The sequence below is a fragment of the Medicago sativa genome, chromosome 4, assembly GCF_051527215.1.
Source record: "Medicago sativa cultivar Bolivia chromosome 4, Bolivia_mono, whole genome shotgun sequence".
NCBI lineage: Eukaryota > Viridiplantae > Streptophyta > Magnoliopsida > Fabales > Fabaceae > Medicago > Medicago sativa.
In genome coordinates this window covers 66,609,125-66,633,076 of record NC_140752.1, presented here as the reverse complement: position 1 = coordinate 66,633,076, position 23,952 = coordinate 66,609,125, and the positions used below count along the sequence as shown (strand labels likewise).

Below are 23,952 nucleotides of genomic sequence, written 5' to 3'. Positions count from 1 at the left end.
TTACGCGTTTATAGAAGCTACTGTGTTATTTTTACTCTCTTGGAACAAGTCTTTACCCTTGTCGATCTTTATTTTCTTTAACTTATGGGTTCGGGTAGAGAAGGTGGAATGAGTTCGGTAATTGTAAACAGAACACATACGTCCTCGTGAGCTTAGTTTAGTTGGTATGGACAATGCATAAAAATATGCAAGGTCCGGGTTTCAAACCCCGGCCACCACAAAAAAAGAAACAGAACACACACTGATTGTAAAATAAACAGCAATGGGTCCGTTTGGATTGAATTGTTTTTGAGCTTCTGTTCCCATAAGCAAGAATTGTGTGAAAGCCAAATACTCCACATAATAGCTGAAATGTGTGCTTCTGTTCCCATGCGCATTTTTGTGCATCAAGGTCGGTAAGGATGCTGAAAATAATGGAGGAAAAACTACCACTTGCAGTCACATAGTGCTCTATTTTATTCCAAAGATTAGTTTCCTTCCAACAATTTACAACAAAAGTGCAATCCATGAATATGTTATGTGCATTTCGTCCTTAACATCATTGTTACGCATAACACACACACACACACACACACACACTCATGAACATGTGCATTTTGTCCTCAACATCATTGTTATACATAACACACACTGATTGACATTAATCCTCACGACATTGCAAGTTGAAGCGCGTGGGAAGACAACAACAAAGCAATCTCCAACGAAAAATGCTTGATTTTAGAGGGAATTCACATATTCCATATCAACTTCTAGTCACCACTTGCTTGATAATTTTCCCCTTGGTCTAAAATCCTCAAACACATCTTATAAGCCGATGAAAGACACCATTGGGATATGCCTTCCATATGGCAACATCAACATTGGCGCGAGAGTGCAATGAAATTTTATAGATATCAACTAGGGTTAATATGTCTTTACCCCCTGTAATATAGGCGAGTTCCGGTTTTCCCCCCTGTAAAAAAGATTCTTTCGATTCCAACCCTGTAATATAAAGATTCCGTCGAAAACCCCCCTGAGCACATTTGAGACCCCCCAGCTGATGACGTGGCGTGACGTGGCGCGCTTAGTCACCCTTGTCTGCTGACGTGGCTTGCTGACTGTATAATTAATTTTATTTTTTATTTTTTTTATAGGGTACACGTGGCATTTGTAATTTTTTTATGTCTTTACCCCCCTGTAATTTAGGCGAGTTCCAGTTTTATCCCCTGTAAAAATTTTAAAAATAAAAAAATAAAATCTGGAAAATTTTTAAAAAAATTCTGGAAAATTAATAAAAATTGAAAATAATGAAAAAAATTCAAAAAAAATTTAAAAAATTAATAAAATGAAAAAATAGATTTTTTTTTGAAATTTTAAAAATTATAAAAAAGTTTGGATTTTTTTTGAAATTTAGAAGATATTTAAAAATACCGGAATTTAATTTTCAAAATAAAAAAGTTTAGATTTTTTTGGGAAGTTCAAAAGACATTGGAAAAGCAACTTGAGGTACTCACTTTTTAAATTTTAATGTCTCTTAAATAAGACACTTTTTAAATTTTTTTTAAGTAAAAAGAAAAATACATTAAAAGAAAAAGAGAGAGATACAGAGACTGGGGGGACATAAAACCTAACCCAGGTAAAACCCAAAACGGGCATACATCATTATAAATCAGACCAAGCGAAACAGTCCTAAAATATCCTAACAAAAATTCACTAATCATGAGCATAACATAGCAAACCCGCGTGCGGGGACGAAACCAGATTACAAAAAAATATGAATAGTGAACATTTGTCAAAAACAATTACGATTTAATTTTAGCGAATGGATTGACTGCCAACACAATAACAAACCCAAGTGCCAACAACTCCCTGCTCAAGCAGCAAGCATAAAGCTCTTTTGAGCTCGATGAACCTGAATGTAAACAGACACTTTTTAAAATTTTACACGCATTAATAATTCTTTTTACAAAAATATTCCTATGTAATTCAAGCTTCTCAGATTTTTTTCCTAAATTTTTAATTAAACTAAAATCAATTTTTTTCTTCAGATTATATATTTTCAAAATTTAATTTTCATATTGTAATTGGGTTTTAGAAAATATATATCCAGATTTTTAAAATTTTAAATACTTTCCAGTTTTTTTATTTCGAAAAAAATCTAAACTTTTTTTTTTTGAAAATTAAATTCCAGTATTTTTAAATATCTTCTAAATTTCGAAAAAAAATCCATTTTTATTTATTTTTTCCATTATTTCAATTTTTATTTATTTTTCCAGAATTTTTTTAAAAAATTATTATTATTTTAAAATTTTCCAGATTTTTGTTTTCGTTTTTATTAATTTTTTTCCAAATTTTTTCATTATTTTCAATTTTTATTTATTTTTCCAGAATTTAAATTATTATTTTTTTAAAATTTCCCAGATTTTATTTTTTATTTTTAAAATTTTCCAGATTTTTTATCATTTTTATTAATTTTTCCAATTTTTAAAAAAAATTTCGTAATTTTTTTTATTTTTTCTGAATTATTTTCGTTTTTTAGAATTTTTTATTAAAAAAAAAATTTTATTAAAAAAATTAAAAAAATGACAAATGCCACGTGTCCCTATAAAAAAAATAAAAAATACCTTCGTGTTGAAGAGGTTATTCGATGGAGTTGAAGAAAGCCGAATATTTCACCTCAAATGGATCCAAGGATCATTTCTAACATTGATATTATTATCGTCACCAGTTTTCTAATTATAACCAAAAGATAAGAGAGGAATAGTGCTCCAAATGCTCCTCCGTGTGAAACTTGGACTATGACCAATATTGAATCTAATAAACCGCTTGTAGGAAAATATGTAGCTTTGAGAACTCTGGCAAGGATAGAGGAAGAGTTTTTGAGGAGCTTCCATCCTTGCTTATCCAATATGACAAGATTAAAACCTTCTATGTCATCAAAATTAAAGCATTCACGATCCTTACAAGCTGTCATCTTATCTCAAATGAGCAAATTCAGTATTGTTTTAGAGACTAATTTCTATGTACGGATGATGAAAAACTTTTTTTTTACACGTGTATCTAATCATATCATAATATACTGCTACTTAATAATTACTATTAAAATATCTTCACAACTATCTATGGAATGCAATTTAATTGAATGAAAGTGTAAAAAAAGTTACATTATCAGTGTATATAAATTAAATTTATGGTTTAATTATCATTTCATATATTTAAAAGAGATTCATTTTCCCTCAAAAAAAAATATATATTTAAAAGAGTTTAATTAATTTGTAAAAAAAAAGAAAAGAGAATTTAACTAGTATGCATTGTCATTTTACAATCATTTTATACATGCAACAATAACGTGTTGTTGTCACTTCAATTGTTGTATTCATTAATTGATTTGACGTACTATTAAATACACTTGTAAAGATTTACACTCACAATTAATGGTAGTTAAACTCTATTTGACAACTAATTATTACCAGAATCGAGTGGAGTAGCGTTCCAGGCTTCCAGCCAAGTACTTCAATTCAGAGGAAACTTCTCATCATTCATTTCATTCATTCACCATGAAATTCCTCAAAACCTTCAACCCCAAATCCATTTACCGCCATTCCAAAACCCTCTCAACTTCCTCACTCCCACCACCAATCACCGAAACCAAACTTCTTGAATACATCCAATCTTCTCAGTGGCATTCCATCAAACACCTTGCACCCAACCTCACCCCTTCCCTTCTCTCTTCCATTCTTCCCACCCTTCACCAAAACCCAATCCTCGTTGAAACCCTCCTCTCCCACCTTCACCGCCACCCTCATTGTCTCGACCTCAATACTCGTTGCATCGCCTTATGCATTCTCTACCGTCTCCCATCTCCAAAACCATCTTTCCACATCCTTCAACCCATCCTCCACACCACTACCCCTGCCGTCATTTTCAACGAATTATCACTCGCTCGTAACCGTCTCAATGTAAAAACCACCCTTGTCTTTGACCTTCTACTTAGTGCTTATTGTGAATTTCGTAAACCTAATAAAGCTTTAGAGTGTTTCAATTTGATGAAAGAAAATGAGATTATTCCAAAAACCGAGACTTGTAATTCGCTTTTGAGTTTGTTACTGAAACTGAATAGAATCAAGATGGCTTGGTTTGTTTATGAAGAAATGGTTAAGATGAATATCAAATCCAGTATTGTTACTTTTAACATTATGATCAATATTTTGTGTAGAGAAGGTAAGTGGAGGAAAGCTAAGGAGTTTATTGGCCGCATGGAGGTTTATGGTGTGAAGCCGAATGTTGTTACTTATAACACGGTTATACAGGGATACTGTTTAAGAGGTAAGTTTGAAGCGGCTAGTAAGATTTTTCAGACAATGAAAGATAAAAATCTTAAACCGGATTGTTATACGTATAATTCTTTTATTTCTAGGTTGTGTAAAGAAAGAAGGATTGAAGAGGCATCTGGTGTACTTTGTAAATTGTTGGAATCTGGATTGGTTCCTAATGCTGTAACATACAATGCATTGATTGATGGGTGTTGCAATAAAGGGGATTTAGATAAGGCTTTTGCTTACCGGGATGAGATGATGAGTAGAGGCATCGTGGCTTCTGTTTTCACTTATAATTTGTTAATTCATGCACTGTTTTTGGAGAAAAGGATGGAGGAAGCTGAAGATATGATAAAAGAAATGAGAGAAAAAGGGGTGGAGCCTGATGTTGTTACATATAACATACAGATTAATGGCAATTGCAGATGTGGGAATGCAAAGAAAGCCCTCTCCCTTTTTGATGAAATGGTGGAGAAAAAGATTAGACCAACAGTGGAAACATACACGTCGCTTATTGATGTTTTTGGGAAAAGAAATAGGATGAGCGAGGCAGAAGAGAAGTTTAAAAAGAGTCAAAAAGAAGGTCTGCTTCCGGATATCATAATGTTTAATGCATTGATCGATGGTCACTGTGTAAATGGTAACATTGATCGTGCATTTCAACTCTTGAAAGAGATGGATAATGCACTGGTTGTTCCCGATGAAGTCACTTTCAATACCTTGATGCAAGGGTACTGCAGGGAGAGGAAAGTGGAAGAAGCTCAAAAACTTCTTGATGAGATGAAGAAAAGGGGGATCAAACCGGATCATATTAGTTACAATACACTCATTAGTGGTTACAGTAAAAGAGGTGATATGAAGGATGCTTTAGAAGTTTTTGATGAAATGTTGTCTCTAGGATTTGATCCTACCCTTCTTACTTACAATGCTCTTATTCAAGGCTATAGCAAAATCGGTGAAGCTGAGCGTGCTGAAGAGCTCCTCAGAGAAATGCAGAGCAAAGGCATTACTCCAGATGACAGCACGTACCTCTATGTAATTGAGGCAATGAAGACAGATGATGACCTGGTGGAAAATGATGATAAGTGAATTTGTGCTTATTTTCATTTACTTGGATATTGAATTACAATGGGCTGTGCTAGAAGAAAGTAATTTATTCAAGGACTTGTGTGGAAACTTCTTTATGTGGAGTTGGGACACATTGTATCCGCACTCTTGATTTAGGATTTTACAGGCTGCATCATTGAGCAAAGCGCAAATGTGTGCCTGATTATGAAGATATCAACTGAATGGAGTTTCTTGGACAAGTATAATTTACTTGACTCATTTTCTTTTATTCTAAGATTATAATTTTTATTTATTTCAAAAAATTACATACTTGCTTCCCTTGTAACACTAGAAAATAATAGAATGATTATGTTTTTCCTTTTCTTCTAGTACAGAAAATTACACAGGAAGATTGTTGTGCTTTATAGGTGCATTTCCTTAAATAATGTCAAATGTTTTCTTTCCGGTTTTCAGTTTCTGCTCATGGTTCTAGTCTCCTTGCTGTTTTGTACTTAGTTTAGACTCTCATATGACTAGAGACGCTAGTGGCTTTGTGCCTAATCCAAGTTATGTAAGAAATCATTTTCTTCTGGTTCGAATATAATTTTTTTCCTAGCTATCATGATCCATGAGCTTCTGGATGTGAATAAAATTGCGCTGTCAAAATACCTCGTCTTTCAGCCCGTTTCCCCTGCTGTACATGGTTGACATGGCATATTATTTTAGGATTTATATGGTGAAAATCGGCTTATCATTTTAATGTTGGTCTGGAAAGGAAGAAATCAGCTTGTGTTTAACAAAACACCTTTCAACCCGATTGCCATTGCAGCTGAATGTGCAGATTTCATAGCTGAATTCAACCCTATTGTATATAGTATGTATAAAGGTGAGAGGGAGGAGCAGTGTGGAAAATCGGGAGCACCCAACCTGCGGAACTACAAAAATCAATAAACATGCCGGTTGTTTTGATAATGGCATAATTGGGCGGGCTTTGTTGGTCCATAACCATATAGGGGCAGTAAGTTTTTCTGACATCAAACTGGATAAGACTAGAATTCTTCCAAGGCTATGATGACTTGTCCATTGAAACTGACTTAGAAGTGGCAGTAAAATGCCTTCAGGGAGTTATGAACTTAGTTATTCATTGGCCACATATTTCTTGATAGCAAGGATCTATTGGCACATATGGTTGCAACAAGATTGTCAAGTTTAGAGGAGAAACAAGCCTAGTGGGAGTTCCTATGAGTTTAGGCTTTTAGAACACAGGAAGGACATATCATCGGTCCTATTTTTTTTCTGTTATCTGTAATGAATCCTTTTCTGCTGTGAATTGAAATGAGTTTTCCTGTCCTAAAGAAAAATGAGACACTAAAATTTCTATTAGAAAGTTAGAATCAAGTCCACCCAACCCAAAATTAGTTTTATTGAGCACTTTCGTAACCAGACAGCCCAACATTATAAAAAACATTTGTTGGGGGAGGCGGAAGGAAAGATTAAAGTAGAGGGTAGGGTGGTATTGATATGGCTAAAAGATATTGAGAGTGTGTAAAGAAGGGGGACGGGGAACAATCAAAATTGATTTGTAGATTGCATGGATAAAACAATGGCGAACGGAGAGGAAACTTTATTTCGAAGTGGTTGTTGGGTAGGAGGCTACATATTAAAAAATCGGTTGGATCGATTATTTTTTATATCTTCGAATAAAGAGGCAAAGATGGTGGATTTGAGGAGGGGTGCAAGTAGGAGTAGGACTTGTGATTGGGATTTCAGGTGGTGAAGAAAGTTATTCGAGTGGGAAACGAGAAACAGAACTGTTACAACATCTTTTAACAGAATTTGGGACAATTACTTTTAGGGTGGATAGAAGGGATGATATTGTGTGGATGCATGACCCATGTAATTGCTATTATGTTAAATCAGCTTATAAGGTCTTAACAGAAGAGGGCAATCAGGTGGTTCAAACATTTAAGACCAAGGTGTGGCATAAACATGTTCTGTAAATTTATTTAGAAGGGGAATTGTAGGCGAAGATGTGCAGAACTGTGTAGGAGGATGTGGGTAGCAAGAGTCAACGTCACATTTATTTTTTGAATGCCCTAAATTTTGTAAAGTGTGGATGAGTCTGGCTAATTGGATTGGTGTGAATGTAGTATACCATAATAATCGTAGTTCTCATTTTGATTCTTTCTTTGGACTAGTTCATGGAAGGGAAGAGACAAAATTGGGTTTAAGAACGATTTGGTTTGCTTGCTTAAGTATTTGGAAGTCTAGAAATGAGAAGATTTTTCAGGATAGAATTGTTTCCACTGCTATTATTTTAGAACAGGTTAAAATGCTTTCACGAAATCGGTCGTGATCAAAGTCTACAGGTTTCAAATATGTAATATCTCAGTGGTGGACTAGTCCTCTAGCTTGTTTGGGAGTTGAAGTTAAATTGTGAAAATAGGCAAGGCCTGGTGTCTATATCTAGCACGGGTCTGCATTTAGGACAGATTGGATTGTGAAAACCATTGCATTTGTGAAGATATGGGCCCATAAGTGGAATAACTATTTTCTAGATTGGGAGCTGATAAAAAAGAAGAGATTGAGACGAAAGTGTGCATTTTAGCATGACTGTACACTTGGTGATTGCTTACAGTTGGGACTCTGAAGCTTCGGATCATTGCTGTGCAGAATTAGAGGAAGTTAATTAGGTTCTTCGGTTGAACCAGTTTGCAAGAGGTGGTTTTTATGCTGATTTTTGTTTTTGCTCGACTTGGATTTGTGTTGGTCTAGGTTACAATATTACTAAGTCTGCTAGTGCTACCTATTTAGCATGTAGATTTCGGGTGATGCCTATTGGTGTAGATGCATAGCCAAAGGAATCATAGATTGTGCAACAGGAGGCAACTTCGGGGTTTGAGTTTAATTAAAGTAGCAAACAGGGGTTGGAGCATGACAAGTCTATACCTGCAAAATTTTGCAGGTTGTACTGTTTGGTGTTCGTCATTAATTTTTCTTGTTGTCATGTGAAGGTTAGATCTATGAGGGTTGATTTGGGTTTGTTGAGACTTGTGTTGGAGAGCTTTGATTGTTTTGGTTCCTTTGTTTGCCGTGCTATTTTTTGCTAACTTGTAGGTGTACTTCTCTCCCATTCTTGTACACCTTGTGCTGGACGCGGTTTTTGTGCTAACTTGTAGGTGTACTTCTCTCCCATTCTCTCCCATTCTCTCCCATTCAACATTTCTGTCTTAATTCTTCAGTTCATAAGAAAATAAATCGTGGTAATTAAGAGTTCAACTACGAGATAACTAAACTCGAAACCAATTAATATTTCGGTCACGGATTGAATTTGAATGCTCCCGATAGATTCGACTTTCACTAAAACTTATTAAACATTTGAGTTCAACTACATAAATATAAACACATTTAACAGCATGCACTAGAGTTTTTCCTCACTTACATTTGAAAGCCTCCTAGATGAGGCTAAAACAAAGGTGAACCCAATGAAGTGACATATGCCATTGAATAACGAAGCAAAAATTTAGTTTAATATTGATTTTTGAAAAATAATATTTTCTTTTTGTAAAATCAAAACAATGGTTTAACAGTAAAACATTAAAAATAAAAATATACTAAATTTTTTCTGGTCTGTAAAATAAACTAATTTAAACACACCTGAATTTATTTATTATTTTAATTTGCACGAAATAATGCTGCCAAATTCACCACTTCAGGCGAGGAGACTGACATTTTTGTTTCTATTAGATATTTGCACATGATCTTTTCTAAAGAAGGTGCAATATAAAAGCTAAACTTTTCAAAGATTTTCTGTATATATCCATATGGCTAGAAGTGGACGTAACGGTTCATGCTTGATCAACCCTTGTTTATGCCACCTTTCAGTTTTCAGTCTTTCATTGGCCATGGTAGTTTTTCTTTTCTGTCTTGTTATGAAATCGTGTTCTAACTCCCAACTCCTTACACTTTAAATATACTTTTTCATGGTCAAGACCCTAAAGACTAAAGTTAAAACTTACGTTATTGATTACTCCCTCCGGTCCTTTTTACAAGAGACAAATGGGTCAACTAAAGTTGATGTATTTGGTTCAAAATGTAGACCAAATACATCAACTTTAGTTGACCCATTTGTCTCTTGTAAAAAGAGCCGGAGGGAGTATAATTTAAAGGAGGGGTACCCGAATGGTTGGCCATCACTCTGCCAAATGTGTCAAAACGCACAATTCATCTTTTTTCCTATATTTTCTTTCTTTCTTCATGCAAAACAAAATTGGAAAATGATCACCAATTGATAGGCAATGCTGTTTAATTAAATGAGCAGATAATTGTTCGACCGTGAGGTAAATAAAACCTAAGAAATGATTGTTTCAATCACGATTAGAACTCAAATTCCTTTAAACGATTTGTACTTGAGCTTATTAATCACTCGAATTAAATCACTTGATTTGATTGATACGAACGTTGATATACAAATCAACTATTTTACATGCATAATAAATTGTAGGTCCGGTGGAATATCAACTAATTAATTTTTTTACTCCACTCTTTACTCACTTTAGAGAAGACAATACTAAAATAATAAACGTATAATCTTGTCCACTCTATCACATACTTCTTTGATTACATGAATTTATTGTAATGGACAATCAACTTATTTTAATAAGTGGGAACATCATGCTTGCCACATAAATTTATTGGAGAAAATTCACTCTCCACACAATCCAAGGGACACATTTTATTTGTATGGTTTTAACTTTTATGCAAAAAGCCAACCACTATCGTCATGGGTATTTTCAGCTTGACCAAGAAAGGAAGGTTGTATATGTTGATTGCTGTTACATCTAGTGCTTTTCAAAGAGGACTTATCTTATCCTCCGAGGAGGATTTCCAATCAAAATACAAAGAGTTCTGATGAAAACAATAGGTGTATTAAGCCTTTACTCAGGGATAACGGTTGAATGAGATGATTCAGGTCTTTTCCAACTTAATCAGATACCTTAGATTCGAATTCAACCTTGAGAATGCAACATCGTTAAAACTATTAAAAAAGGATTTTGCCACATATCGTGGTCTTACTCACATAGTTACGCGTGGAGGATTTTCGATTTACAACAGCAACAAAAAAAACCTTACTTGGACGGTTACTTTAATTACTGATGAAGTGGTGTGCCCATTTTCATCTTCTATCATGATGTGTTGCTCAAGATTTAGGTTCTCTTTTCTGTTTGTGGAAACACATGCACCATGCACTACTAAGTAAAATGTGTGGATCATATAATTATAAAGTACCTTTTATCCAAAAAAATAAAAGATAAAATTGATGTATATGAAGCACCTTGTTCCGTGCAAGAAATATGTTCCTAATGTCTTCATATATTTAAATAAAGAAACCAAGTTAAATAATGTTTGTATTCTGAAAAATTAGAAGTTGCTATGGACTTGTTTCTAGCACACTTAGTGCAAGGGTTAGCCCTAACATTTCTTGGCCTATGGCACATAATCAACACCATCAAATCTTACCTTGTGAAAGGTCCTTCCAATTTCACTATAAGATTTTGGTACCACTTTAATACTCCTCATTTCAAATTCAAACACTTGGAACTTGTTTCAATTTTATCCTTTTCAATCCTAGCAATTCTCATGCAAATTCTAGATTTTCCTAATTTTCACTATGCTTTTAAGCTTGATAACTTTGAACATGCAACTATGTTCATACACCTTGCTTTATTTGCCGGTTTTTCACTCTTAACCGAATTAACCGATTCACTTGAACTCTTCTCTGGATTTGTTGGCATACTTGTATCCTCAGTTTTCAGTCAAGAGCTTTTCTTACTTCATTTTCATTCAACTGATCATGTTGGACCTGAAGGTCATTACCACTGGCTGCTACAGCTCATAGTTTTTGTTTCTCTTATTGCATCTCTAGCTGCAACTGTTTTTCCCAACAGTTTCAACGCGGCGATTGTGCTTTCAGTTTCGCTTATTTTTCAAGGATGTTGGTTTATAAACATGGGATTTATGCTTTATATTCCCACATTTGTTCCTGAAGGATGTGTGATGAATTTGGCAAGGAAGAGTGCTAGTGAAATTCATGGAGCAGTTACTTGTGGATCGAAAGAAGCAGATTTTCGGGCTAAAGGATTAGCCAATTTACAATTCAGTTGGATCCTTTCTGTAATTATGATATTTGCAGGAATTGTATGCTTGAAACTTGCTAAAAAATTTACTATTGTAGACAGATTGGAATATGAGAGAATTCAAAGTAAAGTTGCAGATTCTACTGTGGTTAATGAAGGTTTCAAGCCGGCCAAGTAAACCCTGTGTAAGTGGTTGGTGCGCAGTGTATGCGAGTGTTGTAAACTCTGGAGTACCAAGTTCGATTTCTACTCATTAAAAAAAAACTGGCTAGGTGCTTACACTCTTTATGCAACTCAATAAGGTGTACTGTAGTGTATTTTATGCTAGGCCAGGTTTATATAGATTTGGTGTTCAATTATCTTAACCTGTAAGGAAATCTTCAACTAAACTAGTAGCTATACAATGTTGGTATAGTTTAGAACTATCTGGTGTCTATCAAGGTACTGTGTCTACTGTGGTAGACTCATTCAGTAAATGTAAGAATCATCTTATCTATGGGATCTTAATTGCTTATAATGAGATACCAAATTGAAGACCCTACCTATGATGATATTAAAAAACGTTGATTAATTTCATAAGTGCAAAAAGAAGTTCAGCTTTTAAATAAGCAAACTTCAGGAGCTGAATTTCTTCATAAATATGAAATTTGTAAATTTTATCTATACTATGTATAAAGAAAACTACCCCTTTCAGCACACTTTTGGGTTGAAATTTTCTTTCCAAAAATACCCTTAATTTTAAATACAAATAGCCAATTATAAAATAACACGTGAATTAATAATCAATGTCACTAATCGTCACCGTTAACTTTCTTTTACCACCGTTAACAACAGATCAAACTCACAAAAAGTTTAAAAATTATATTTGCATTCTTTATGTCTCTTCTCATGAATTCAAATCGATCTAGAATTCATCATAGTACCCTCTGATCACATCTCATCACCTCTAAAAAATTAGAAATTCAAATCGATCCAGAATTCATCATAGTACCCTCTGATCACATCTCATCACCTCTAAAAAATTAGAAAGTTCCAAGGCTCACGAACTTGATTAATACTTCCGAAGCACCATTGAATGGAATATCTTTAAGGTCCACTTCATGAATTGAATATCTTTCTGTTTTATCCTTCGAGCAATTTACTTTCCGCCAACATTACAATTCAAGCTTTGTTTTTACTTTTTTTTGTTAGAAAAATGAATGAATCAGAATTTGAGAAAATCAAAGTTGAACAATAATCACTTATGAAAAAAATAATCCAAAGTTTATGTTTTTTTTGCTTTATTTCTCACGAGTCTATGAGTTTTTTTAATTTTTTTTTAAACAAAAATAATAGCCGATGAGGATTGGACTATAAATCCTCTAAAAAAAATTAGTAACAAACGTGAGCAAAAAATATTGTTAAAGATTGGACTTTAAATCCTCTAAAAAAAAGATTAGTAACAAACATGAGCAAAAAATAATGTTAAAGATTAGACTTTAAATCCTCTAATAAAAGATTAGTAACAAACGTGAGCAAAAAAAAAGATTAGTAACAAACTAAGCAAAAAATAATGTTAAAAATTGGACTTTAAATCCTCTGATAAAAATATTAGTAACAAACGTGAGCAAAATATTATGATTCAAAATCTTTTAGAAAAAGATTTGTTAGCACTATATTAAATGGACTATAAATCATCTAAAAAAATATTAGTGACAAACGTGAGCAAACAATATTGTTAAAGATTGGACTTTAAATCCTCTAAAAAATATTAGTAACAAACATGAGCAAAAAATAATGTTAAATATTAGACTTTAAATCCTCTAATAAAAGATTAGTAACAAACGTGAGCAAAAAAAAAATTAGTAACACACATGAGAAAATAATAATGTTAAAAATTGGACTTTAAATCCTCTGATAAAAATATTAGTAATAAACGTTAGCAAAATATTATGATTCAAAATCTTTTAGAAAATGATTTGCTAGCACTATATTAAAAATATTAATAAGTAGGGTTCTCACAGTTCATAGTTCGTTCCCGCATTGTTTAGTTTTTTCTCAACCTCTCTCCGCCCTCTGCATCAGAATTCAGAATTAACCTGTAAGTTTTTTTCTTGCATGTTACAACTAATCAAAGTTGATTAATTTTATGGATTATTTGACTTTGCTGTAAGTGATTATGATTCAAATTATTTACGATTAATTTTAAGAATTATTTGACTTTACTGGTTTATAATTGCTTATACAAACTATGATAGTTTGCTTTTTTTTTTTTTTATCTATAAGCACACCCTTGGGTTGGACTTTTCTTTCCAAAAATACCCTTAATTTTAAATACAAATAGCCAATTATAAAATAATACGTGGATTAGTAATCTATGTCACTAATCGTCACCATTAACACTCTTTTACCTCTGTTAACCAAAGATCAAACTCACAAAAGAACTAGCACAAAACAACAACTCATGTTACTTTTTTATCAGCCGCTTTTATGTTGTACATCTGTGTTGTTCCCCTCAATACAACCGACAAAGATTGTCAAGTATTTTCATATCCCTTCCACAAAAAACAGTATTCCATATTATTGTATTGATATAAATTACTTATCCTTAGTCTTTGATCAATTGTAACAAACGTGAGTAAAAAATAATGGAAAAGATTGAACTTTAAATCCTCTAAAAAAAAAGATTAGTAACAAACGTGAGCAAAAAATAATGTTAAATATTGAAATTTAAATCCTCTAAAAAAAATTAGTAACAAACGTGAGCAAAAAATATTGTTAAAGATTGGACTTTAAATCCTCTAAAAAAAGATTAGTAATAGACGTGAGCAAAAAATATTGTTGAAGATTGGACTATAAATTCTCTAAAAAAAAGATTAGTAACAAACGTGAGCAAAAAATAATGTTAAAGATTGGACTTTAAATCCTCTAAAAAAAGATTAGTAACAAACGTGAGAAAAGAATAATGTTAAACATTGAACTTTAAATACTCTAAAAAAAATATTAGTAACAAACGTCAAAGATTTAACTTTAAATCCTCTGGAAAAAAATATTAGTAACAAACGGGAGCAAAATATTATGTTAAAGATTGGACTTTAAATCCTCTAAAAAAATATTAGTAACAAATGTGAGCAAAAATTAATGTTAAAGGGCAGACCATTCCCAATGTCGGAATCTATCTTCCACGACATGTTTTCAGTCATGGTCAATTATATGTAGCTTTATCGAGAGGAGTTTCTCAAAATTCGACAAAAGTTCTCATTAATGAAGGGAAAATAGAAGGAGAAGATGAAGATTTTACGAAAAATGTAGTTTTTAAAGATATTCTTTTATCGCAATCATAACAATGTTTCTTTTACATAAAATGTCATTTATACATTATGTTATGATGTTACTAATTACTATTAGAATAAACAATAAAAGATCATTATTTTTTCTTTATTTTATATGCAGACAAACTAAAATATGTTGAGTTCATAAATAATTGTTATATAACTTGACAATATTTTGTTTATAAATAAAATATATCAATAATTTCCATTAATATTTAAAAATTTAAAAAATTTAATCAAAATTATACAAACAAACATAATAAAATAATCACATGCGTTAGCGCAGTAGAAAGAGCGGACAGACGGGCACTCGTGCCCGTCTTTCCGCTAGTTAATATAAGGGAAGGGCTCCATGTCTAGATTTGATATATAGTGAAGGACCTCTTGCCACAACAATGTTATTAAGATTTTGATTGTTAGAGTAAAAACTACTTGTCATGACAGGTACTAACAAGAAATTCAATAACTCTACTCATTCTTTGTGTCAAAAGTTTTGTAACTTCTTGCAAGAGACATTTCTTATGGGACAAGACTTCTTCAACTTCTTGTTATTTTTTGTTCTTGCAAGAGGCATTTCTTATGGGAAAAGACTTCTTGGATTGCAGGCTGTCAAAACTACATACAATTAGAGCATATTTGACCGGACGGTCCAGGTTTAACACATTTTGAATAAAAAGAAAAATCTGATCTAAATCTAAATCTAAATCATCCAATCTTTAATCGAACAATCAAATTTAGATCCTATACGACACAATATTCAAAGTTGATACATTCACATAAATAAGCCTCAAATTTAGTGGCTAGAATTATTTTTAAAATTTTGAAAAAATAAATGAGACTAAAACCGTGTGAATAATGGAAAATAGGAGGATTACTTGTGAATTTAAAACATATTTTAAACCATACAAAAAAAAGTTTATAAATTTTGCAAAACCTCATGGCATTCTGTAAAGACTCATGGCATTCTGTAAAGACTTCAACGCGAGAACCCAAAAGTTCAAGCCAGATACACCAATGACGGTCACAGTAACAACTTACATAGACAACGCGTTTGAGTTCATCATGAAATCTCCGTCCGTCATGTGGTATTTGAAGAAAACCACAAGACTTAAATCGGGAAGTACTCGTCCAGGTCACAGGACTGCCACGCCTTTGTAGCTCCGGCATGTGTATCATTGTAACATCTCGTTTTCCCAACGTAAAAATTTCATAATTAAAATCAGAGTTTTCCATCACAAAACGGAATGTCACATTTCTTAAAAATCATAAACTGAATAAATGAATATTTATCCTTCAAAACGTTCAACAAATTATTCAATACTTTGCAGCGGAATTAAATCATAAATCTTAACATCCTTTGGCACAAAGGTCTCATCATAAAAGTCTCATAAATCTTAGTTCAATAATAATTCTTAAACTTTAAAAGCAATACGTAAAGGAACATAAAATAGTATCAAAATCCCCATCCCGTTACGTATCAGAGCACCTTAGGACACAGTGAGAGATAGTCACCCACGACCGCGGCTAATCTTGATTACCCTTACAAACTCATCCTAAAGCATGTTAGATGCAATCTAATGATTCACAGACCTAATATTAGTGAAAGATAGTCTCACCCTTACCTTAGATTGTTTTTTCTGAAATCAAAAGCAGCGTTCTTGTTTCTCTTATTGAAATACACTTGTTTGGTTATTTGTTTTTATGGAATAAACTATTAGTAACTAAAATTTAATCCAAGTAGCCAATTACTGTTTTGTTATTTGATCTATGATATATATTACCCAGAAACTAACAACCACAAAAACATTGTGTTATGAGCAGTTGAACAATATCTTTTTGTTACAACATACAAACAATATGTCAATATTTTACACAGAATGATTCTCAACAACTCTGCCAAACTTCCTCAGACCTAACATGTATTACAAATATTTTAAATTAGATTAGACTAAAGACTCAATGTAATCCCTCACAATTTTTTTGCGGTTTAATTTATTCCTTGACAAAATTTAAGGAGGACAAATTAGTCTGTAGCATTTTTATAAGGACGACAAATTAGTCTGTGATTCATTATAATGTCGGGACTAATACAAATTAGTATAAAAATGTCAGGGATTTGTTTGGATATTATTTTTTGTTGGAAACTTAATTGGGTCAAGAGAAAATTGTGAGAGATCAAATTGAGTATTTTCATATAAGTAAATGCAAATATTTTTTATGTATAGGAGGAAAGAGGAGAGCAAAAAAGGAGATTACAAGAATCAGGATTATGAATATAATATAAGCTAATCAAGTAAGCATTTTCACATCGGTGAAGAGTTTTTCTGAAATTTCATTCGTACTGCGAGTCCATAATTTGATTGCTTCTTGGATGTTGCTCTGAATTGAATTAAATCTGCATCATATTTATTTTATTTCACTTCATAATTTACCATTGGCAAGCTAATCGCTGATATGCACATTTGGATTGCCATTCTTTGAAAGTTGAGCTTTAAAGTGTGAATGTGATAATCATTTGCTCACACTTCAAATTCAGCAGCACTCAAATGTGTGCTTGATTTGTATATAGATTGAAGTACCTCTTTAAATAACATTATTTTGGTTACCACAAAAAATACTCCATCCGTTTCAAAATGAGTGTCGTTTTAGGTTGTTACACACATATTAAGAAATGCAATAATGTTGTCTAAAGACATGACATTTTTACTAAAATAGCCTTGTTAACTATTGGTGCATTTCCCATCATTATAAATTAAAGTAAAATGTGGTACTTTGGAAGTGGTGTGCATAGTAATAATTAAGGGGTACTATTGGGAAAAAATAATTAATAGTGCATTGGAAACTGAAAATGACATTCATTTTGAAACAAATATTTTTGGCTAAAACGATACTCATTTTGAAACGGAGGGAGTAGTAATTAATCAAGTTGTTCAATACTCCCTCCGTCCCGGAATAACTGACCCATTTTCTAAAAAAAAGTGTCCTAAAATAACTGACTCATTTCAATTTTCAATACAACTTTCATCATTCCCAATACAATATAACACTAAATAATACTACTTTTATCATTCCCAATACAATATATTCCACTTTCCCCTTTATTTATACATTTTTCTTAACATGTGTGAAAAACAAAATTGTGTCAATTAAATTGGGACGGAGGTAGTAATAAAAAAATCTCAGTGTGGCCATTGCTGCATGAAAATCAAGGAACCCACTCCCTATAAAGCCAAAAATTAAGGAGTAGATCGCTTTCTCATGTTAAAGGAAAAGGAAAAGACCATCACTTTGGCCTAAAAATGCTAAAATGACATTCCACAAAAGAACAAAGAGAAACAAACAAATGGACCCGTGATGCAAGATAGGGTCTACCATCCTAGATACTCTCTCCGTCCCGCAATAGATGACCCATTTGAAAATGTGCAATTTTGATCTAACTTACTTTAACCGTATTTTTCTACTAATATACAAAGATAAATAATACTCCCTCCGTCCCATATTACTTGACCTAGTTGACTCTGTCACGTATGCCAATGCACAATTTTAAACTTAAATTTCTTTAATAATCTAGTAGAAAAAATTACGAAAATTTGATATTTTGAAAATATTAATCGAGACGAATCTAACATCTTATATGCTATATTTTGTTTTTATATATTAGTAGAAAAATAGAGTCAAAGCATGGTACATGAATAGTGCAAATATTCTAAATAGGTCAAATAATATGGAACGGAGGAAGTATCATACAAGATGTCGTTAGATTCGTCTCGATGAGTATTTTCAAAATATCAAATTTTCATAATTTTTTCTAATATACTATTATTCAAGATATTTAAGCTCAAAGTTATGCATTGACATGCGTAATAAGGTCAACTGTGTCAAGTATTATGGGACGGAGGGAGTAAAATACAAACCAAGAGAAACTAATTTAATATAAACACTGTCTTTTGTCAAATTCCTTTTCCTACAAAACCAAATGGATATCTATTATCTTTCAACATTTTCAGTACCATCCAAACTCTTCAACCAAAGTTGGAAGTTGCATGTTACATCAATAATCAATTATTAGTGTCGTAACATGATAATTTTTTTTTATTTAAACATGTTTGTAGAAAAAATGAATATGCAAGGCGAAAAAGACTCCAAGGTGAATCAACCTAAAAAATTCGAAGAGAAGCGAAAACATAAAAAGAGATACAAGATAATACGCAACAACCAAGTTTCTGATATAAGCTAGATTAAACAATCTATTTACAAACCAAGTTAAAACAGCGGCAAGCTTAAGATTATGTCACACACTGAAGTCATCATCTTGAAATGTTGGACATCAAAAGCATCTAAAATCCCATTTGAAGAAATTAGATGAAAAAGCTAATCACACACAAGAAAAGGGATACTGGTTCTTAATAAAGTTCAGCTACGACCTATCGGAAACAAAGTTAATTTCTAATCAGTTTAGTTGAAGCGAGGTGATGCTGAAACGGAACGTTTACCAGTTTCACATGTTGGTTCTGCTGCAACGGCTGTGGGCTCAACGGTCCTTCATCCTCTGTAATACGAAATACAGTAACCTGCAGCACTACTTCCTTCGTTGCAACCAGCTCAAACACACACACATCGCCTTCCCCTAAATTGTTCTCCAGCGAAAACTCATACCACCCCTGGCTTAACTTAGCTCTACCACCTCTATAAAGGCAGCGAACTGGCCACTGTCTCCCATCAGAGATTTGAAGTTTGATAATTCCTGAAACGCCATTCAAGTTCTTCTCTGCAAAGCAAGATGGTAGATACTGGAAAACAGAAAGAATTTAGCATGCAAGATCAAAATGTTATAAGAGAATGAAAAAAAAGTTGTGTTGGATTCAATGATTCACCATTATGCACCCCCTATATAAATAGGAGGGTCGTAGGACAACCCGACAGAAAGGATTAGATGGTTCAAATGATTTTGCAGCATTGATGGCCTTCTCTCTTTCTTCAGCTGTTGCAGTTCTTTTCCTTGCGGATGCACTTTCATAAAACCTATTGCGCATTTCTACCTCATCTTCATGTTCAGAAGGAGGTTCCTGGACATCTGCACTTTCAAAAATAGCATTTTGATTATAAATTTCAATTCAGATAACGAGATCAGATAAAGAAAACCGAGTTATAAACAATAACTAAGACCTGATTTCCTCTTCTTTACAGCAGTTTTCTTAACCTTTTCATCAGTAGCCGCGCGCAACTTCAACTCTTCATTAGACTTTTTAAACTCAACTACATTAAACTGGAGACCTATATCTCTGGTCAACTGGTTGTCTACCGAGTTGGCATTTCTGGAAGGAGTATTCCCACCTTCACCCCAGTTTATGCTATTAAGTTTAGATCCATTAAACAGATTCTGCAGTGCTGGAGGCGGACGAGACTTGCAAGGAGTAAGTTTATCAGCTGAGCCGGTAACTGCTTTGTTTTGCAATAGGCTAGGAGTAAGGTTCGTAGGCGACGAGTCCATGATTTCAACAGAATCTTCATCTTCCATTTCTTCGAAAATAGTAAGACGTTTTCCAAAGAGAGACGCTTCATTACTTCTTTGCGCAGGTGATTGATAGTTAATCTCAGATGTAGGCAAACTAAAAATATTAACAGTGAAATACGACTTTCCTTCATATTTGAATACCAACAAGTATCCAGTACTAATGGAATATTTTTGAACAAATTCATTCCAGCCATCAAGGAACCAAAATTTGTTGTCTACCTTTTTCATTCCTACACGCCACGCACTGCCATCAGGAACTTTGAGAGTAACCATTGGAGAAATATCACCACCATATTTCCTCATAAAATCATCTGGAAGCCTCTGCAATTCACAAATCATATTAGGTTCCAAATATTTGTAAATTGCCATGATAGTATAAAAAACACCATTTCATTTCAAAAAGTGCAATGTTCTATTGTAATAAGTTCGTCGAATCGGTTTGGCAAGATTGGCAGCCAATTTCAGAATCACGGAACTTCATAAATTGCACCGTAACACACAAACACTCAAGCTAATCTGACAAACAAAGCTAAAATTCTAATTGCAAAGATAAATTCGAAAAAGATATAGGTTTAGTTCAGGTTCCTCCTCCAATGCATGGGAATTGTTTCTCACTGTAACTCGGCTAATGCATTTTTTTTATAAGCATATGTTAGTAAATTGCTGGTTATATTAGTTTTACCCATCGATACCTTATTTGGGTTTTCGTGGGTTTGTTTTTATCGGGCGGAGGTGTAACTTATATAGGCGGCACCTTGTTGTATTGTTTCCCTTTCGTTGCCACGAGTTTTTTGTGCGTCTTGCATAAACTCGTCGAGAATAAAATTAGCCATTTAAAAAAAAAAAAATCGAACTCGGGACCTCCTGATTTAAACTATTTCAATGTCCCTTAACTCACCAACCGAGCTACCTTCATGTTACAACCTAGCACATGCTTCATACAGAGTAGATCTCTAAACCAAAGTACACTATTAATTATATTTACTCAGCATAAATTTCCTCAAAAATTCCACCAGTAAAACAACCCATCAGTCATCCAAAAAACTCTAATTTCAAGTAGAAAAAAATCCTTTTTTTTTTGTGTGGAGAATTTTCAATTAATAAATTTGAGAAAACTTAAATATATGTGTGTTGCATGTTGGAAATAGGACATAAAATTAGCCAACCCCACTTTATGATTTGACTTTAAAAGTCCATGACTAATCTTGAGACCTTGACCCAAAAATATTTATGACTCTTTTTTTTCCACGCCCATCTAATCTAAAAATTTAAACTTGATGAAAGGGATGACAAGGTTTGAGGTTGTGGATGATTGGTGAAAATAAAAAGTAAAAACCCAGAAAAATTATCAAACCCTTTCTTCACTCTATCAAAATTCTCATAAACCCACTACAAAAATAAATAAATAAATAAATAAATAAACCATGCAAAAATTCATCTAAGAAAATAGAGTCAAAAAACCAAAAAATAATACACAAAAGATTGAATTTTTAGGTATACCAGTTGCTTAGCTTGAAGAGTGGAGGGTAGAACAAGCTTATGAAATGAAGGAGAAGGCATTTTCTGACACTGTGAAAATCAAAACCAAAATCAAAGCCTTAAAGCATTTGATGAATGACCCTTTGATTGAAAGATGAAAGCTTTGAGGTCTAGTTACTTCAACTTTCAGATCTAGTTCACCATCACTCTCTCAATATTCTTTGCATTTTACAACTTTCTCAGCTTTTTTGACAAAAAACAATGGTTTTTACTTTTTGAAGGCTTATAAAAAAAAGACACCAACTTGGCCTAATAACGAGTTGGTGACTCAGTGGGTGAGTAGCACAAAAACAGAGGTTTTCCCAGTTTGGATTTTCCAAAGCAACTTTCTCATTTCCGGTTTTAAAAAACCAAACCACACTTTTGTTGTTTCCGTTTGGAGTTTGTTTGGAACATAGTTGGTCACTTGTTTTTATTTAGTTAATATTCTCTCCATTTTTTATTGTTAAAATTTTGGTGTATAAATATTTAACCAGTCTTGTTAACGAGTGTATGTCCTGGTGAGCTGAACTCAACTCAGCTGGTTGGGACAATGTATAAGATATGTAAGATCTGGGGTTCAAACTTCGGGCACTAATACTCTTTAAACATTTTAAATTAAGTAATTATTCTTTAAAAATGTCAAAGTTTTCAATTTTTCAATTCACTTTTATTACACAAACTTTCATAAAAGTTACCGTTTAAAATCTTTAACTCGCGTCCCAAAGTCATCGGTTAACATTTCTCATGTTTAATTAATGTCTCCAATTTTGAAAATATGTAAATTTATATCATTTATTTACTTTAAAACTAATTCCTCCAGTCCTATTTATAAGAAACAATTGACTTTTTAGATTCATTGAGTAATTGATGTATCTTGTCTAAAATATAGACCAAATTCATCAATTATTCAATGAATCAAAAAAGTCAAATATTTCATGTAAATAGGAACAAAGGGAGTATCATAATTAAATGATGAAATTAATGGACATTTCCATTTAATTTAGGAAATAGAGAAGATCCGAACCCGTTTTTTGTGTGTAAATAATCCAATTTTCAAGGGTTTTGGACAATTCGTCATTTGATGAGATCATTAATCATTTAACCTACCAATTGCTTTGTTAATTAGCTACTTGTTTTGTGTCCATTTAATCCCTTATTTTGGAAAAACAACGGTTTTGAGTCCCCATTTTCAATTTGTGAAGTTTAAATCCCCGTTCAGAATTTTTGACAAACTAATGATTTTGACTAATCAATTTGATGATCGGGTGATAAATTAGGTGAATTAACATGAAAAAATTTGTAAGTCTTAAAAATGAAGTTTAAAATGATTAAATGACCAAATATACATGTCTGCTTGATAGCCCGAATAAAATAAAAATAGGAGAATGTTAACCGGTGCCCCAAGGACATTAGTTAAGCATCCAAAACAAGTAAGTTTTTATAAAAAAGTTGTGTAATTATTACTTGGTCAAAATTAACATCTTATATTTCCAATACAAATTTTCTATTTGTAGAATCCTTAATCAATGCCCTCAGAACACTTGTTAGCAAGATCCATAAAAATAATACTCCTTCCGTCCCTATATATAAGCACCATTTGCCTCTAATAAAATGATGCTTATATATAGGGACGGAGGGAGTATATGATATGAATCTAGATAGGAACAAGATATATGATACCGACATGATAAACATTATGTTGATAACGATATGATAGGATATATATCATAATTAAATGATGAAATTAGCCTTGTAATAAATTGCATATTTCAACACATTTATTTCAATTAATATATAATTAAATGACATTAAATGACAAAATTGCCTTGTGATCCAATTACTTTTTTTCCCTTTTTTTTTGTTTGTAATCTTTTCCGAACAAGAAAAACCGTTGTAATCTTCTCCAGTTTGATTCACCCAAACTTGGGTATTAGATTGAATCGACTGCAGATTAATATAATTGCTTAATCTTATGTCACCATTTGAATTCGTCATGTGTTCGATTTGCAATATTAAGAAGTTGAAGCAAAATCATTTTAAATTTGCAATTTTCTTATAAATCAAAGATGAAGAAAAAGGAGAGAGCGAGAGAGCAAAATAAGAAAAAAAAAGTTTCTAATTCTATC

The 23,952-nt window shown here is 32.7% G+C and overlaps 3 protein-coding genes across 3 annotated transcripts; 2 read left to right on the top strand and 1 right to left on the bottom strand.

The window, feature by feature from the left end:
• The first annotated feature begins 3,349 nt into the window (after window positions 1–3,349).
• LOC146930925 (Pentatricopeptide repeat (PPR) superfamily protein) lies at window positions 3,350–5,767 on the top strand. Its single transcript, XM_085702397.1, has one exon. The coding sequence runs from the start codon at window positions 3,537–3,539 to the stop codon at window positions 5,382–5,384; it is 1,848 nt and encodes a 615-aa protein (XP_085558523.1). The 5' UTR covers window positions 3,350–3,536; the 3' UTR covers window positions 5,385–5,767.
• A 4,917-nt stretch (window positions 5,768–10,684) lies between these two features.
• On the top strand, window positions 10,685–12,020 carry LOC146930924 (transmembrane epididymal protein (DUF716)). The gene has a single exon (XM_085702396.1). It carries the CDS (start codon window positions 10,776–10,778, stop codon window positions 11,655–11,657), a length of 882 nt encoding a protein of 293 aa, XP_085558522.1. The 5' UTR covers window positions 10,685–10,775; the 3' UTR covers window positions 11,658–12,020.
• Window positions 12,021–18,992: 6,972 nt separating this feature from the next.
• Window positions 18,993–22,182, bottom strand: LOC146930923 (B3 domain-containing transcription factor VRN1-like). The gene is made up of 4 exons (XM_085702395.1): window positions 21,806–22,182; window positions 19,957–20,626; window positions 19,665–19,864; window positions 18,993–19,580 (listed from the first exon to the last, which is right to left on the bottom strand). Exons 1-4 carry the CDS (start codon window positions 21,863–21,865, stop codon window positions 19,230–19,232), a joined length of 1,281 nt encoding a protein of 426 aa, XP_085558521.1. The 5' UTR covers window positions 21,866–22,182; the 3' UTR covers window positions 18,993–19,229.
• Window positions 22,183–23,952: the final 1,770 nt, after the last annotated feature.